Source organism: Rhinoraja longicauda, chromosome 1 (genome assembly GCF_053455715.1).
Source record: "Rhinoraja longicauda isolate Sanriku21f chromosome 1, sRhiLon1.1, whole genome shotgun sequence".
Taxonomy (NCBI): Eukaryota; Metazoa; Chordata; class Chondrichthyes; order Rajiformes; family Arhynchobatidae; genus Rhinoraja; species Rhinoraja longicauda.
In genome coordinates, this window is record NC_135953.1 from 63,060,206 (window position 1) to 63,077,458 (window position 17,253).

General features: G+C 38.1%; 1 protein-coding gene across 6 annotated transcripts in view; it reads left to right on the forward strand.

Moving 5' to 3' along the window:
* The window catches only part of fryl (furry homolog, like), a 275,852-nt gene that overhangs the window by 136,214 nt on the left and 122,385 nt on the right, over positions 1-17,253 (forward strand). For all 6 annotated transcript variants that reach the window (XM_078398759.1, XM_078398756.1, XM_078398750.1 and 3 more), the window contains 6 exons: positions 1,117-1,215; positions 2,954-3,055; positions 6,893-6,996; positions 8,923-9,031; positions 13,240-13,326; positions 14,355-14,526. In XM_078398759.1, coding sequence (XP_078254885.1) covers positions 1,117-1,215; positions 2,954-3,055; positions 6,893-6,996; positions 8,923-9,031; positions 13,240-13,326; positions 14,355-14,526 — 673 coding nt within the window. The remainder of the gene's footprint in view (positions 1-1,116; positions 1,216-2,953; positions 3,056-6,892; positions 6,997-8,922; positions 9,032-13,239; positions 13,327-14,354; positions 14,527-17,253) is intronic.

A 17,253-nucleotide genomic window follows, 5' to 3' on the forward strand; every position in this document is an offset into this window, starting at 1 on the left:
CTTGATTCTTGAGCAAAACGCAAAGCGCTGGAAGAACTCAATGGATCAAGCAGCATTTTTGGAGGGAATGAACAGATGACATCTCAGGTCAGGGCCCTTTCTGCAGATTGATAGTGGGGAGGAAAAGTTGGAAAAACCTTTTCAGCTTTCTTACTCCCCACCATCAGTATAAAAGAGGGTCCTGTTCCAAAAGGCCATCTGTCCATTCACTCCACAAGCTCTGCATGATTCACTGAATTCTTCCAGCACTGATTTTTGCTCAAGAATCCGACATCTGCAGTTGCTTGTGTCTGACAAATGTTACAGCCTTGTAGAAAGTTGGTGATACATATGTTTTTTCCAGTGCCATCAACATTGTGAAAGTTATATCTTACAGTGGTAGTGTTCTCTGAAAAATTGCAAGATGCCGTCCCTTTTCCGAAAACCATTTCTAACACATAAATTTATGCACATCCGTTGTTGGCAAAAGCAACAAAAAAAAGAAATGACAATAGTGATATTCCAGTTTAAATCACTATTCTACCACTTCATATTCCACACAGGTGTCATGTAATGTGGTGCTAGAAATCTTTGGTAAAACTAAACAAAGAATGTAGAACAGCACAGCACAGGAACAGGGCATTTGGTCCACAATGACAGTGCCGAACATGATGCCAAGATCAAATTTTGCCTGCCTGCAGATAATCCAAATCCATCCATTCCCTGCATATCCATATGCCCATCCAAAAGTTTCTTAAATGTCATTATCTTATCTACCTCCACTACTGCCCTTGGCAGGAAGTTCGAAGCATTCACCACCCTCTATGTTTAAAATAAAATTGTACCCCGCATCTCCTTTAAACTTTGCCTCCTTTGCCTTGAAACTAAGCTCTCCAATATTTTTTTCCATCCTGAGGAAAAAAGTCTAATCTATGTTTTTCATCATTTTATATGTAAGACAAAGCAATAAGTTGGGATGTCAAACATTTTCAAATTCTGGAAGTGGAATTGGCAATAATTGCAATGTAAAGTGCATTGGCAATAAGCCACTGGTAAAAATGTCAGTTTCAGTATTTTTGGGGATATTTGAGACGTTCTTTTCCCATTGTACTGACCTAACCAATCTTGTTTATTAAGGCTGTTAAAAATGAAGTGAATGTGCCATGTCTCAAGAATTTTGTAGAGATGCTGTATCAGACCACATTTGAACTTTCATCAAGAAAGAAACATTCATTGGTAAGTGTTTTGATATTGTTATCAAAAGATTTTTTGCAGAATTAGGCCATTCGGGCCATCAAGTTAACTTTGCCATTCGATCATGGCTCATCTATCTTTCCCTCTCAACCCCATTCTCCTGCCTTCTCCCCATAATTCCTGATACCCATACTAATCAAGAACCTCCACCTTAAAAACATCGCCTCCACAGATTCACTACCCTCTGACTAAAGAAAACTAATGTCTAGGTATTATAGTTGAAATCCATCTTCCCCTTTCACCTTTGCTCTATCTATTGTATTTGAGTTTGACATGATGTATAGTATGGTATATCTGATCTGTTTGGATAGCATGTAAAAAAAAGCTTTTCGCTGTGCCTTGGTACGTGACAATAATAAACCTATCCGAAACCTAATCTTTAAGCATTCATTGCATAGTACATATTTGTTGGAATCTAGTTTGGATAAATGTTCAATTATTTTATTTAAAAGGTACTTATTTGCCATTAAATTAAAACAAAAGTGGAAATCCATGAGAATTTTTTTTTAATTGTTTAGTGTAACTAGTAATATGCATTTGTAACATCACGAATAACATAAGTTATTTTGAAGAAAGAAACAGTTGATTTTCTCTTTTAATTTAAAAAGTACATTCATGTACATTTTCTGTTTTGCATTGTGATCACTTAATTTTTGGCCTTTTCCAATTAATTTACATGATCTTCCATTTTAAATGAATGGAAAGCACTTTCGATCCTCATGTTTCCTTCCATTAAAAGGAAATGTATGTTGATTCTAATTAATGGTAATTTTTCTCCGTTTAAATTTGGGTGACGTATTGTCCAAATCTGAGCTTTTCTCAGTTCCTCTCACAATCCACCCATTTTGCTTCATTATTGAAGCCAAGTGTTTAGTCATAAATGTGAGGTTATCCACTTTGGTGGCAAGAACAGGAAGACAGATTATTTTCTGAATTATGTCATATTAGGAAAAGGGGAGGTGCAAAGAGACCTAGGTGTCCTTGTGCATCAGTTACTGAAAGTAAGCATGCAGGTCCAGCAGGCAGTGAAGAAAGCTAATGGCATGTTGGCCTTCATTGTGAGAAGATTTGAGTTTAGGATCAAGGAGGTCCTACTGCAGTTGTACAGGGGCTCTGAGACCGCACCTGGAGTATTATGTGCAATTTTTGTGACTTTGTGTGTGAATCACCATGGACTGCTTTTTTTCTCATTGTTTTATACATCCAGCATACCACAGTATGATGACACTGAAGGCAACAGATGTTTGCCCTATGCTATTTACAAATCATTACTAAAGATCTGTGATAAAGAATTAAAGTTTGCTCTTGTATAACTTACATTTTTTTAAAACACACCAAAATGTAAACACAAAACACGTGCATAATTTGAACTAGATCCTGCTGTTAAGCAGAGCAATTGACTGGGAGAAGTGAACATATGTTTACATTTGCTAAATATTTTGGGATACATTTACTGAATTAAATAATCTTAAATTAAGACAGTTACAAATAGATGTATTTTGAAAGAAGTAATCTTTTCAAATTCAGATTAAGTACCAGAATTTATACTAATCATGTATGCATAGAATTTCATGATCATCATTATAATTGTGTCTTCATATCTAACAAAACTGTATTTATCCTTTTGTAATTTCTGCCAGTTACTTTATGGGATCATTTTATGATAGATATTCCTGCTCAGTGATATTAATTGTATTTTAATACTTGTTTTTGTTTCCAGGCCCTATACCCATTAGTTACCTGCCTGCTGTGTGTCAGTCAAAAGCAGTTCTTTCTCAACAACTGGCACATATTCCTTCAGAATTGTCTTTCTCATTTAAAGGTAGGGGAAGAGTAGTGAACAACATCTGTTTCATCACCAAATATGCATTTAAGAATTCCTTTCAAAAGAAATTCATGGAATAAAATTAATGCACAACACTTGGGCAAAACAAGCTGCCTGAGAAAGAAGTGTAAAGCTGATCTTGGGGTGCATGTTCCTGGCCTGAATATGGCGATCTTAATGAATGTGTACTTTATACAGTGTGTATTTTTTATTTCATTTTTTCTAATTTTTGTTTTGCCTTTCGTGCTGTTTGATTCTAATCATTCTTGGACATCTTTATTTTTCTACTTGCGTGCAAATAAAATCCCACTATTATCCCCGATTTGACCTCCATTTATCCACATGTGGTTTAAACTTCTTAAAATTAAAACAACACATCTGGATCAGGAACTTGTAGAAATTTTGATCTTTGTTTATGTAAGCGTGTACACAAAATGGAAACTAAATAGGTTCCTATTTATAGGTTGTTTATGTACTTACATTTGGAGTCTTTTCTCTTTTGATTTGAATTCCAATCAAATATTGTTAAAGATGTGGAGAATTATTGGGTTGAAACTAATGTTTGAATTTCTGATCGATTGATATGAGGCATGACTTTTATCTGTAAATTCCATACATTAGTTTTACAAGAGAACTCCTATTCATTCTGCATGCTTATTCTTGTTCCTACTCATGGCTGTATATGTATATTCTGTCACATTGAAATCGCAACTAACTCGCCATATCATTATTTATACTTGTATTTGGCATCAGAAAACATCACAAAGAGAGCAAGATGCTTGTGATATTTACATCATATTTCATTATTTGTCTGTCGTATTTTCTGAAATAATTATTTTGTGATTATTTTAACTGAAAATACATTGCGGTGCTTTTTGTTATATTTATGAAAAGCTGTTTACTTTGCTTAATGTTGTATCTAACTGTGTTCATCAAAGGCCAGGAAGAATTTATGTTTGTGCTTTGTTCCCCATCTAACATGCATGGACATCCCATTCTCATGCTTTGTTTTGCTGTCTTGCATTGCTTTATTCAGATGCCATCTAACAACACTATTAGAAAGCAAATAGAAACCTTACAGGTGAGTGTGCATGAGCCAAGTTTTCAAGCATTTAGTCTAGAAAATTGATAACAAAAGAATGGATCTAAAAAGAAATGAGTGTCTATTGTTTTTGGGGAATCTGCAACAGGCTATGCTTGAGTTTGAAATGATTACATATCATTGTCCTAATCTCACTGGGACAATGATCTCTGTAAACTAAGCAGGGTCTGGTTATGTATTCTTTTTGAACTCACCTGATTGAAAAGGTTGTTATACTATAGACAATAGGTGCAGGAGGAGGCCATTCGGCCCTTCGAGCCAGCACCGCCATTCAATGTGATCATGGCTGATCATTCTCAATCAGTACCCCGTTCCTGCCTTCTCCCCATACCCCCTGACTCCGCTATCCTTAAGAGCTCTATCTAGCTCTCTCTTGAATGCTCAGAAATCTCAGAAAAAGTAAATTGAAAGTATTGTCGGGTAGTAATAGTCAGGAAAATCTGTCAGTTTGACACCACCAAAGGTCCCAGGGCCAGATTATCATACAACTGTAATCCTCTGGGATCAACATGCAATGTGCTGCTGCAAAGTCTTTGGTTTCTGCCCGAAAGTTCCTTTGCATTGCAGGGTTCTCATAATTTTGTTTGGGAATACGTCATTCAGTAATCTAGTATCAGCACGATAATGCATGCATTTGCGGCTGAGTCAAGTTTGCATTAATTATTGTTATGGAGCTGTGGAGATGGATGCACTTTGTTTCTGCCCCCCCTTCTTGCCCTGGCCAAGGTGGAGACATGCAGCAGGGCACCATTCAATCCCTCCTTTCTTTATACTCCTCAAAGGCAGTGTCTGATTCCATCTTCGTAAATCTTGCATGCACTTCCTTTTTCTTTTAGACCAAATTTACAACCTCTTTGGTCATCCAAGGTTCCTTATTCCTCCTCCTCACTGGAACATGCCGGTTCTGTATTTTGATCAACTGGTCTTTAGACGACTCCCAAATGTCAGATGTAGACTTGCCCAATAGCAACTGCTCCAAGTGTACCCTCCTGAGTGCTTACCTAATAAATTTGTAGTTTGCGGTACTCCAATTTAGCACCTTCCCGCAGGACCCAACCTTTTCCCTATTCATAACAATCTTACAACTTGTGGAGTTGTGATCACTATCCTCAGAATGGTCTTCCAGTGAACCACTAGGCACCTGACCAGGCCCATTTCCCAACCCAGTATGTTCATAAGTTTATAAGATCATGTGATAGGAGCAGAATTGGGCCATTTGGCCCATCATGTCTACGCCATTCAATCATGGCTGATCAACCTCTCCCTCCGAACCCCATTCTCCTGCCTTCTCCCCATAACCTCTGACACCCGTACCAATCAAGAACTTATCTATCTCTGCCTTAAATATATCCACTGCCTCCACAGCCTTCTGTGGCAAAGAATTCCACAGATTCACCACCCTCTGACTAAAGAAGGTGTTCCCTTCTCAGGTTGGTCTATCCGCATACTGTTTCATGAAACCCTCTTGGATACAGCTCTCAAATTCTGCCCGTCTAACCCTTTGGCTCTGAGCAAGTCCCAGTCAATATTGGGGAAATTAAAGTCACCCGCTAGGGCAACCCTGCTGCTCTAGCATTTTTCAGTAATCTACATACATATCTGTTCCTTTATGTCCTGCTTGTTATTGGGAACTCTACAGTACAATCACATTGGAGTGTTTGCACCTTTCTTATTACCCATATTGCTTCAGCAAATGAACCCTCCAGTAAGTCTTCTCTGAGTGCTGCCATTTCAGTCTCCCTGTTTAGGAACGCAACTCCTCTACCTCTTTTGCCTCCCTCTCGATCAGGTCTGAAGCATCAAAACCCTGAAACATTGAGCCGCCAGTCATATCCCCCTCACAACCGCATTTCCACAATGTCTGCTAGCCAATTCACTCATTTCTGATGCGATAAGTGAATGAGAAAATGGAACACTAACAAAATCTTTTTTATTTGAGATACCATTAATTGGAAATACTTTAATGATCTCAAATGCATTTGGGCTTTTTAACACAATGTATCTATACACTGTAAATGGATCAATTGTAATCATGTTTTGTCTTTCTGCTGACTTGTTAGCACGTAACAAAAGCTTTTCATTGCACCTCTACACATGACAATAAACTAAACTAACTAACTAACTAATGAATATGATGAGGGAACTCCAATGGTCATGGTCAGGACGATGGAATAGATAGACAACGTTTCGGTGTGGGTCCCTTCTTCAGACTGAAGAAGGCTCCTGACTCGAAACACATCTGTTCATTCCTTCCACAGATATGGTCCGACCTGTTAAGTTCCTCCAGCACTTTGTGTTTTGCTAAAGATCCCAGCATCTACCGTTTCTTGTGACTTCACGATGAATATGATGGAGGCAACATTATTAAGCTGCTGTAATTGCTGCAAAAGGAAATATATTTTGCCTTTGAACTTCAAAGGATATTGATTAGCATATTAAAAACATTTTTAAGTGTATATATTCGGCCTTGTGCAATTTAAATTACACCCTGTTCGGCAATACACTCATTTCTGATGTGTGCACTAGAAAATTAACACCAAACAATGACCAAACAAATCAATATAGAAGAGGATTTAAACTTCCTCTGGACATTTAAACAGTTCATTGTTTTTATTTTGCATGCAATATGTTTGTGGATAATTCCCACATCTGTTGTGTGATTATATGCATATTCATGGTACCAGTCAGTATTTGATTTCTGGCTATTGAATTCTTTTGTTTTTGTCTTTTAGAACAAAGATCCCAAAATGTCTCGGGTTGCACTGGAATCACTGTATAGGTTGTTATGGGTTTATGTAATCAGAATAAAATGTGAAAGCAACACTGTAACACAAAGGTGAGTAATAGGCGTACAAATTTATATTAAAAATAGAAATGAATTGTTGTTAAGCACTATAATATCCTGAAACACATTGAGCGGTGTCAGAAACTTTGGATGTGGAATAATGTTTTCCTTCGGAAGAGAATTAAGAACACTGGGACAAAATGTAATTTATTCGAGTAGGTTTAGAGGTGTTGCTCTGAAACTTCCACCAAAATCTAATTGATTGACCCATTTGCTGTGTTTTTGCGTGTTTGTAATTCAAACACGTGATAAATTTAATCTTAAATTATTCGAAAATTGCATACACCATTGTGACTGACTTGGAGTACTCGAGTTTTTAAAAAAATCACTAGTAAACTATTTTTGTTACCTATCCGTCTCTAGGCATGAAGAATGCCTTAGTGATTTTGATTAGTATAGGTGTCGGAGGTTATGGGAAGAAGTCAAGAGAATGAAGGGAGAGTTAGATCTGCCATGATTGAATGGCAGAGTAGATTTGATGGGCCGAATGGCCTAATTCCTCTTATTCCTTGTGACCATAGGACCTTATTTGGCTTGTTAATCTGTTACTGTGCAGCCAGTTGTTTTGGATTGGAGTTATAGTCAGGAAAATACTTCAAATAAACGGCAACACTTTCAAAACTGTTCTACAGATCCAGTGTATAACTCTTTATTCAAGCTTATCTGGATACGAACGTATAAATTAGAAATATGAGGAGAACATTGGGCATCTTCTCTAAAAAGATCATGATTAATTATAATTTGAACTCGACATTCCTTTCCTACACTCGGTAACCTTTCGCCTCCTTGCTTATTCATTTCTATTTAATTCTACCTTAAAAATATTCATAAACTTTCTTCCTCAAATTATGGTAGAAGCAGGGTTCTAGGGGCACACATCCCTGAAAAAAATGTTGCCTCATCTCTGTTTTGAATGGGTGATATCAATTATAGATTCTTCCACAAAATGAAGCGTCCAAACCACAGGCACCAGGTTAAGTACTAAGATGATGAAACACGAAAACCTATATTGTTATAATAGATTAATTATCGGTGGTTCTCTGGTTTTATAGTTGTTGAGCTATATTTTTACAGGGTAAATGTGGCAGTCCACGACACAACTGCCCATTCATCCCTGCAAAAATGAGTTAATTTGGGATCTCTGTGCAAATCTTAAGTCCTAAAATTATAGTGTCTGTTCACAGTAGTTTTCTTCACTGATTTGTAGCTTAACCCCACTTGCGCCAAATTGCAGGTGTTCCCCATGATATTTGTGTGTCAGAAACGATTAATATATTGACAGCTTTGATGACTTGCATTTGTTGGTTGTTGGTTTCATAAGTTCGAGGAACTGAATAAGAGCAGTCAGAAATCAAGTCTACTCCGTCATTCAATCATGGCTGATCAATTTTTCCCTCTCAATCCCATTCTCCTGCCTTTGCCCCATAACCCCTGACACCCTTACTAATCAAGAATCTGTCAATCTCTGCCTGAAAATAAGTTTTTTTTCCAGTTGTTTCCCTGATAGGATTTGTTCTGCTTTTATTTCACAGTATGCCAATGCTATTAATTGTGGGGGGAAACCTGTTGCTGTGCAGGTGCTCACATATGACTAATGGAGCTATTTTCTTCCTTTATTTCCATTGGGAGAACCATGAGTTAAAAACAATCATTTTGTGTACATTAATGCTGCCCCTACAACTAAAATCGCTTTTGGTTGTGACATTTCCAGTACTTTTCGACTCTTGAATTTTTGCCAGAGTTTTGGAGCATTTTGCAGTTAAAGCTGCTTCTAAATTACATTTTGCTTATAACATGAAGTAACTTAATATTATCTTAGGTTCTTTCTTATCAGTAAGCTACAATTTCATACATCGTGTCCATACAAGTGCTGATCAAGATTTAATTTACTTTTTCACATTTTTACTCCATGAACAGTCGCCTTTTAAGTATCGTATCAGCACTTTTCCCCAAAGGCTCACGCAGTGTGGTCCCACGAGATACGCCTCTGAACATATTTGTGAAGATCATCCAGTTTATTGCTCAGGTATGGATTTCCTTCAATATTTAAGGTGTGGTTCTTTTCTTATCACAAAATTAAATATTTTCTGACTTTTCTTTCTGCATTATTTAACCTCGAAGCAAATTTATGAATTTACATTATTTGGTGCACCTATTAATAATTCTGTCCCATTAAACATGCTTAATGTTCACTAAATTAAATTAATCTTTAATTGTCCTGAGGTTGCCAATTGCCTATTCTTGAAACCTGCTATTTCTTCATCATGGCTGCATTCAGAACTGATGCCATTACCAGTAGTATCTTGGCCATGATAATGCACCAGACACTTATTTTTATAACAAACTGTCTCAACGACAAAAAAAGCAAGTGGATGACCACTTGCATTGTTCCTGATGCTAGGCATGACCCAGTCCTAAAACATCCTTCACTGGAAACGTCTGCCAAAATAGATAGGGTAAATGAAATGCAACATATTCCCAATGAATTGGTCAATAGCCTTGATGACAATATAATTGATTGTGTCTGCCAGTGATTTTAATATGCCTGTAATCTGCTCAATTATGCCAGTTTGTGTTGTGCCAGGTCTGGATATCATTAGCTAACACAAAGGAATATAGCCAACCAATGTGTAATGTTGCAGGATGTTCTCAAGGTAGTCTCCTGTTATAGTAATTCTGACCTTCCCGCTCAGGTCAGAAGTGAGATGTTTGCCGATGATTGTGGAGTGTTCTGTTGTGATGCAGCCCTTCAGACAAGCTCATGCCTGCTCATACACAGCGAGGCTGTGATGATAAATGATAAGTTGCGATGTAAATGATAAGTGACATGGCGCCACACAAATCCAGAGAGTGTTCATCTATGAAAATTAATATGCCAAATCACCCATCATCAAAGAGCGAGCATTTACATAAGTTCTGTGTTATATCGTTGTGCTGATATTGAAAAGAGCTTAAGAATGTATATAACTGAGGTGGTAGGCTCCTGGAGGAAGTAATGATGGGAGCGGTCTCGCAGAAGCAGCATGTGGGCTCCAAAAGGTGGAGGTGGTGGTGGCATGCGAGGGCTTCTGGAGGAGGTAGTGATGAGGACAGGCTTCAGAAAAGGGCACCTGAACTGGCAGAAGTACGGCTGGACAACAGGCCTTAGTTAGCATGGGGCTCTAACAATTTTAAGAATTATTAGCATGTCACCTTGCAGTAAAAATATCTGGAAGCTGTAATATTCTGTTCCATCTACTTTGGGAAATAATAACATTGTATTAATTCAAAACTCAATTTAAAATTGCTGCAATAAATATGTTTAGAATCCTCTTGTGAAAATATGATTGGAATTCTAGGACAAGGAATTAATTTTAGCAGGGAGACTTGGTAAATATTAGACAGAATTTTCCAGCCATTAATTTAATTTGCAAAAAGCTTCTATTTGCAATGTGTACTGTTTTGAAGCCAATTTTTTGAATATGAATTTGCTGGAAAAATTCATGGTTGATTGCAAACACTATATTTAGTTGAAAGTGCAACTTTTGAGATGGTATACCTATTAAAAAAAGTGCACATTTTCAAATATTAGCATAGCCTCTGCATCAATATCTGGGGGATATAATTGACCAGAGGTCAGGATCGACTCTTGTGACTTGTCAAAACCTTTCCGCCAGCTATAAGTTAGAGTAATATATTATGCTTTCCACATGGATTGTTGAGTGCTGCTCTAGCAACACACAAGTGGTTTAACAGTAATCAGAATAAATCAGCCAAATTGATTGGCTCCCCAGCTACCTGCCATGTTAAATAGTTTACCATCAGTGCACCATAGATGTCATCAATAAGATGCACTGCAGCAACTCCTCAGTAGCATCTCCTACACTCGTGAACTCCACTGCTGAGAAAAGTAGAAGGCAAATGGCAATGCTTTCCCCTACGATTTTTTTCCTCAAAATCTCTCACTGCCATGACTTAGAAATAGAAAAGTGATTCTTGCTGGCCCATAATTCTAAAACTTTCTAACAACACTGCAGCAGTATTTTCAACATATTTTCACTACTTTACTCAGTACAGGCGGTGGGAGAGAGGAGGATGATGGCAAAGATAACATCGCTGCTGGACAATGACTCCCACCCCATGCAGGACACTGTCACTGCACTGAGTAGCTCCTTCAGTGACAGACACCTTCACCCCAAGTGTGTGAAGGAGAGATGTCGGAGTTCTTTCCTTCCCGCTGCTGTGAGACTGCACAACCAGTGCTACTCCCAGCAGACCAGTCAACAGACCGGTTAACAGTAACAGTAAAAAAAACACTGTAAACGATGACAATTATCCTTATATTTATTTTTATTTATAATGAAGGTCTCTTGCTATCCACTTTGCTGCTGTAACACTGCAAATTTCCCTGGTGTGGGACAAATAAAGGAATATATTATTATTATTATTATTATTATTATTTAAAATGAGCAATTAGGGTTTGATGTAACTGCTATCTCTGAAGGTAAAACTCAACCTATGAAAAAATAAAAAGCAACTTTTTTTTGTTGTATTGATATTTCCTGAATAGAGTCATAGAGTGCTACAGTGTGGAAACAGGCCCTTCGGCCCAACTCACCAACACCGGCCAACAATGTCCCAGCCACCCGTCCCACTTGTCTGCTCTTGGCCCATAACCCTCCAAACCTGTCCGATCCATGTACCTGTCCAACTGTTTCTTAAACAATGGGATAGTCTCAGCCTCAGCTACCTCCTCTGGCAGCTTGTTCCATACACCCACCACTCTCTGTGTGAAAAAGTTACCCCTTGGATTCCTATTAAATCTTTTCCCTTTTTCCTTGTCCTCTGGTCCTGGATTCCCCTGCTCTGGGTAAAAAAACTGCATCTACCCGATCTATTACTCTCATGATTTTGTATACCCGTATAAGATCTCCCCTCATCCTCCTACGCTCCATGGAATAGAGACCCAGCCAACTTAACCTCTCTCCCTATAGCTCACCTTTTTCATCTTGTAATATTGATCATGCAGCATGGATATAATAGAACCAAAATTCTTTGGATTAAAATTTCACCAACATCCGGTGTCTTCTGAGGAAGCAGAGGCGTTAATGTGTTTTCTTGGCTATAATTTTAATGTGGTCGGTCTAGGACAAATTTACACTTAGGAACTTGAAGTACTTTGTAGCAATCCAAAACTAATCCCATGGCCTATAGTTTATATTGTTTCAAATGTTCATCAGCTCTCCCTTTAAGGGATGCAATAATTTGTCTTTGTTTATGAAGCCCAAATAATTGTGGTCGTTTTCTTGAAATGTGCATTCTCATTTTCAAGAAATTATGATGTCTTCACATCGTGTCTCATTCCAACACATTGTTCTATCGAGTAAAATAAACTTTAGATTGGAGACTAGAAATACAGTGCACCAAGTCCATGCCGATCTGCCATCACCTGTCCACTAGCACTGTCCTACACATTAGGGACAATTTGCAGTAGCCAATTAACCTACAAACCTGTATGTCTTTTGAGTGTGGGAGGAAACCAGAGCACCTGGAGAAAACCCAAGGGGTCACAAGGAGAATGTACAAACTCCAGACAGACAGCACTTGTTGTCATGATCGAACGCGAGTCTCTGGCGCTGTAAGGAAACATCTCTACTGCTGCTCCATTGTACCACCCAATGGTTAGCTGTTTTCCTGTAATGCCATTCTGTTGTTCACCTTGTTCAACTGTGGGCATTTTATTACATGGTTACCCATCTGAGTAATTACTGGATTGTCATGTTGAGCGACCTGACAGAACCATGCTTGCCTTCCCTCTTATGTAAATGGTGACCCTCAGTGATGTTAACATAGCACAGACATTGATAAAAATCAACTCTATTCTTCCACCATTTTTCATAGCCCTTCTTTTGCCTCTGAGCTTCTAAACTATTCAACTCCTAATCTTGCGTAATATACATTTTCTCCTCTGCTAAAGATTGGAAATGCATTGCTCACCACACTTTGCTGTTGTTGCAGGACAATGGAACTCGGTCCTCCAAATGCTCAACTAAATAATTCATATTTATGGCTGTGTTTCTCACATCCCTCAATATTACAACCACAGAATTTGAGAGGAACGTAGATTAAAAGAGTGGCAAAGAGAGGTGGGAGGAGCTGTTGTGGAGCATAAATAAAGGCATGTTCCTCTTTTGGCATGGTTTGCAGTGTACATCTATTTTGAAATTCAACTATTGTTTTGTGTTTAAACAATAGGAGCGGCTTGATTTTGCAATGAAAGAAATCATATTTGACCTGCTTTGTGTTGGAAAACCATCAAAAACATTTGCCATTAACCCAGAGGTGAGACTTCAATTTAACTCATGAACATACATTTTTGTTGCATTAAGATGAAAAACCCCAAAATAAGAATTCATGTACCTAACTATTATAGAACTTATGTACATATAAAATTTTAAGTTACATTAAATTACACAAATGTTTAATGATGTTTTCACCAAGGTGGTAATCTTGAATTTAGGGGATATGTACATTTTAATCTAAAAATTTTAGTTTTAATAGTTCCAAATTAATGTACTGCAAATTACTTTTGCTTTGTCGTATATTGAAGTCATCAATAGGAACAGCAATATTGTGCACTGCATTGAGATGTTGCAATCATTCTAAAAAACGAAAGATTGCTCTTTGGATATAAGCTCGACTTGCAATTTATGTTTTTAAATTATCGGATTCAACAAAGTTCCTGAATTTCTCACCGTGTAGTATGTCAAGTTGACAAATTAGTATCACTATCCTCTAAACAATCTGAAATAGATTCAGAAAGTGACATCCTGGTAATATTTAAACAGTCAGCAAAATCCACAAAGGGCTTCCCAATACCAAATTGCTCTCTCAGGTAAATGCATATGATTCCATTGCAATATTTTAAAAACAAGATCTAATTGGCATTATAATAATTTTGCAAAAAAAAAATCAATTGCTTGTGACACTTATGTTCTATGTCTTGTCTCATTTTGCCTATATTTATTTAAATAGTGATGTTAAGCAAAATTAAAACTTTGTCTTGACATTAAAATAATCTTGATATTGTAATTAAGCTATTCTCTGCCATTTGTATGATGGAATTTGTTTAAAGTGTTTTTAAATGTTACTTGGTTTAAATGTGTTTGCTTTTAAGTTCATACATAGATTTTCAGATTTTTACATTGATCCAATTTTTATGTACATTAAATAATATGTTCCATTTTAAGCAATTTTTAATCATAAGGTGATGATCATACCATTGGGTTTCCAGAGATTATTGAGTGGGATTTGGTTATGTTAGATTTGTTGCAGCTAAAATAACTCGTGGCTTTATAATTTTGTTGCAGAGAATGAACATTGGGTTGAGAGCGTTCCTAGTAATTGCAGATAGTTTACAGCAGAAAGATGGGGAACCTCCAATGCCAACAACGGGAGTTGTTCTTCCATCCGGTAGTACACTGCGAGTAAAAAAGATCTTCTTGAACAAAACCCTTACAGATGAAGAAGCTAAAGTGATAGGTTGGTTTTTCTATATTGATTTTTTTTTTGTTACATGACATTAGCTTCATGCTTAATTTCACCTTGGTGGATATGATAATAAACTAGTCTGAATCTGAAGTATATAGTTCTTGCTTTCGTCTAACTTATGTTTTATACAATGTAGCATGACTACCTACTCTCATCTATCTGTCCTATTACTTTCAAGGATTACTGAAATGGCAATGCTAGATATTCGACTCTTATCATAGAGACTCATACAGCACAGAAACAGGCCCTTCAGCCCAGCTTTCCCATGCCAGCCAAAAGTGCCCCCTTCTACACTAATCCCACCTGCCCGATAAGGCCCATCTTCCTCTAACCCTTTCCTATCCATGTACCTGATTGATAATACTTTGTCATTGAAAGTCATTGTAGTCAATGAAAATGATTGCTAGTTCCTAGTCTTAGTTGGCATTTAAATGCAGAATAGCCGTGTTTCTTACCACCGCCAGTAACGAACAAGTACTTGGCAACAATGTCCTGTAAACCACCTTACTTAATGTGGTTCATGATGGTGAAGGCATTGGAAACATTTAATTGTAATTAGGTATTACAATTAGACTGTTTGAATGCAGAGCCACTATGTTTACTGCACCTGCCCTGTATTGGCATCGCCTAACAAGACTGCTGGCTAGTATGTCATATGTTTGACAAAAACCTTTCCTCGGAAGATGTAGAACCAAATATACGTTTCCAATCAATTCAGCACCATAAATTACAACTGAAGTAGTTTACAACAGGTTATTGCAAAGCTCTGTTTAAATAATGCCCATTGAATGTAACTCTTCTTAGATCCTTTCGATTTGGTATGTGCTTCCATTTTTTAAATTCAATTGTGGGGATCTGACATCAGCTATCCCTAATTGTCTGGAAGCAGATGGTGGCAAGAATTGCAATAGCCCTCCTGGTGAAGATACTTCCAGTATTGAGACTCGGCGATAATGGGGGCTGGTAATATATCTGAAGTCAAGCTGGTGCCCATGTTAGAGGGAGACTTGTAGGTATTCCCATTTGCTTCCTAGCCTTGTCCTTGCTGGTAGAGGTTGAGAGTTTGGTAGACACAAAATGTTTGCGTAACTCAGCGGGTCAGGCAGCATCTCGGGAGAGAAGGAATGGGTGACGTTTTGGGTCGAGACCCTTCTTCATACTGATGTCAGGGGAGGGGGCGGGCCAAAGGTAGAATATCTCATTCTTTGTCCCGCCCCCTCCCCCAACATCAGTCCGAAGAAGGATCTCGACCTGAAACGTCACCCATTCCTTCTCTCCCGAGATGCTGCCTGACCCGCTGAGTTACTCCATCATCTTGTGTCTACCTTCGATTTAAACCCGCATCTGCAGTTTTTTCCTACACATTGAGAGTTTGGGAGATGCTGTGGGAGTAGGATGGACGGGGAACTACAGTGTAATTTGTGGAAGTAACATGCTGCAGTTGCTGTATGCTGATGGCAGAGGGAACAAATGTTCACGGTGGTTGATACGAGCCCAATCAAATGGGCTGCATTGTCTTGGGTGGTGTCAAGCTTCTTGAGAATTATTGGTGTTTCACTCACCCAGGCAAATACATGCTTGATCTTCTGAAGTACGGTATTTCACTGTCCTCTACAATAAATTACATTTGCTCCGTATATATTGTCAAATGCTTTGTCATATATCTTGTCAAATGCGTTGCTGAAATCTGTGTAGTCTGCATCAAAAGAATGCTCTTTGACCTGAAATATTTTCTGTTTTTACATTGCTATTCTCCCTCTCCATCCACGTCTCCTGAAACCAGGATTATTGAACTCTTATTCTTGAAACCAGGGAGATTGAGCTGTTGATCCCCTTTCCCTCATTAATCCATATCTCAATAATAGTTCTGACACCAAATATCTATCTACGTGGCAAATGGGACTAGCTGAGATGGGGCATCTTGGTTGGCATTGATGAGTTGGGCTGAAGGGCCTGTTTCAATGCTGCATGACTCTATGCCTGTGCTGTATTTCCCAGACTCATGGCTTGAAGTATAAAACTTTGCTCGGCCTAGAAAGATACTGAATGGAGACAGGCCCTTTGGCCCACTGAGATTGCGCTGATGATCAACCTCCCTTTCATACTAATCATGCATCAGTCCCAATTCTTATTCAGTCCACATTCTCATCTACTCCCCCAAGATTCTACTACTCATCTACTTACTACAGACAATTTTAATGAATTAACATATGAACCCACATGTCTTTGGGATTTGGAAGAAAATCAGAGCACTCGGAGAAAACCCATGTAGTTACAGAGAAAGTATGTACACTTGACAGCACTCCTGGTCGGGAATGAACCCAAATCTGTTGGCTACGCCATTGTACCATTCAAGTACTACCAAATTCCTTTGCTGCCTTCGATTTCCAACTTTTTTCTTCTGCCTTTCAAATTTGTTTATTGATTGCCTGTCTTCAGTAATCAACTTTTCCTCTTTGCCTTCTGAAGCTCAGTGTCCTATCACCATGGTAACCACAACAGCATGAGCAAATCGCCCCATGATTATCAGTCCAGATCGTGTTATTCCTGCTCATTTGTCTGGTGTAGATTCCAACCCACACTCCCATGAACTGTGTCCCAGGAACCATAAGCGTTCTCAACTGCACCATGGCTTCAGCTATACATTTAACAGAACTGTCACGTTTTCATACACAATATTTGGTGATGCCAATGATAATTGAAAATCCACCAATTTCT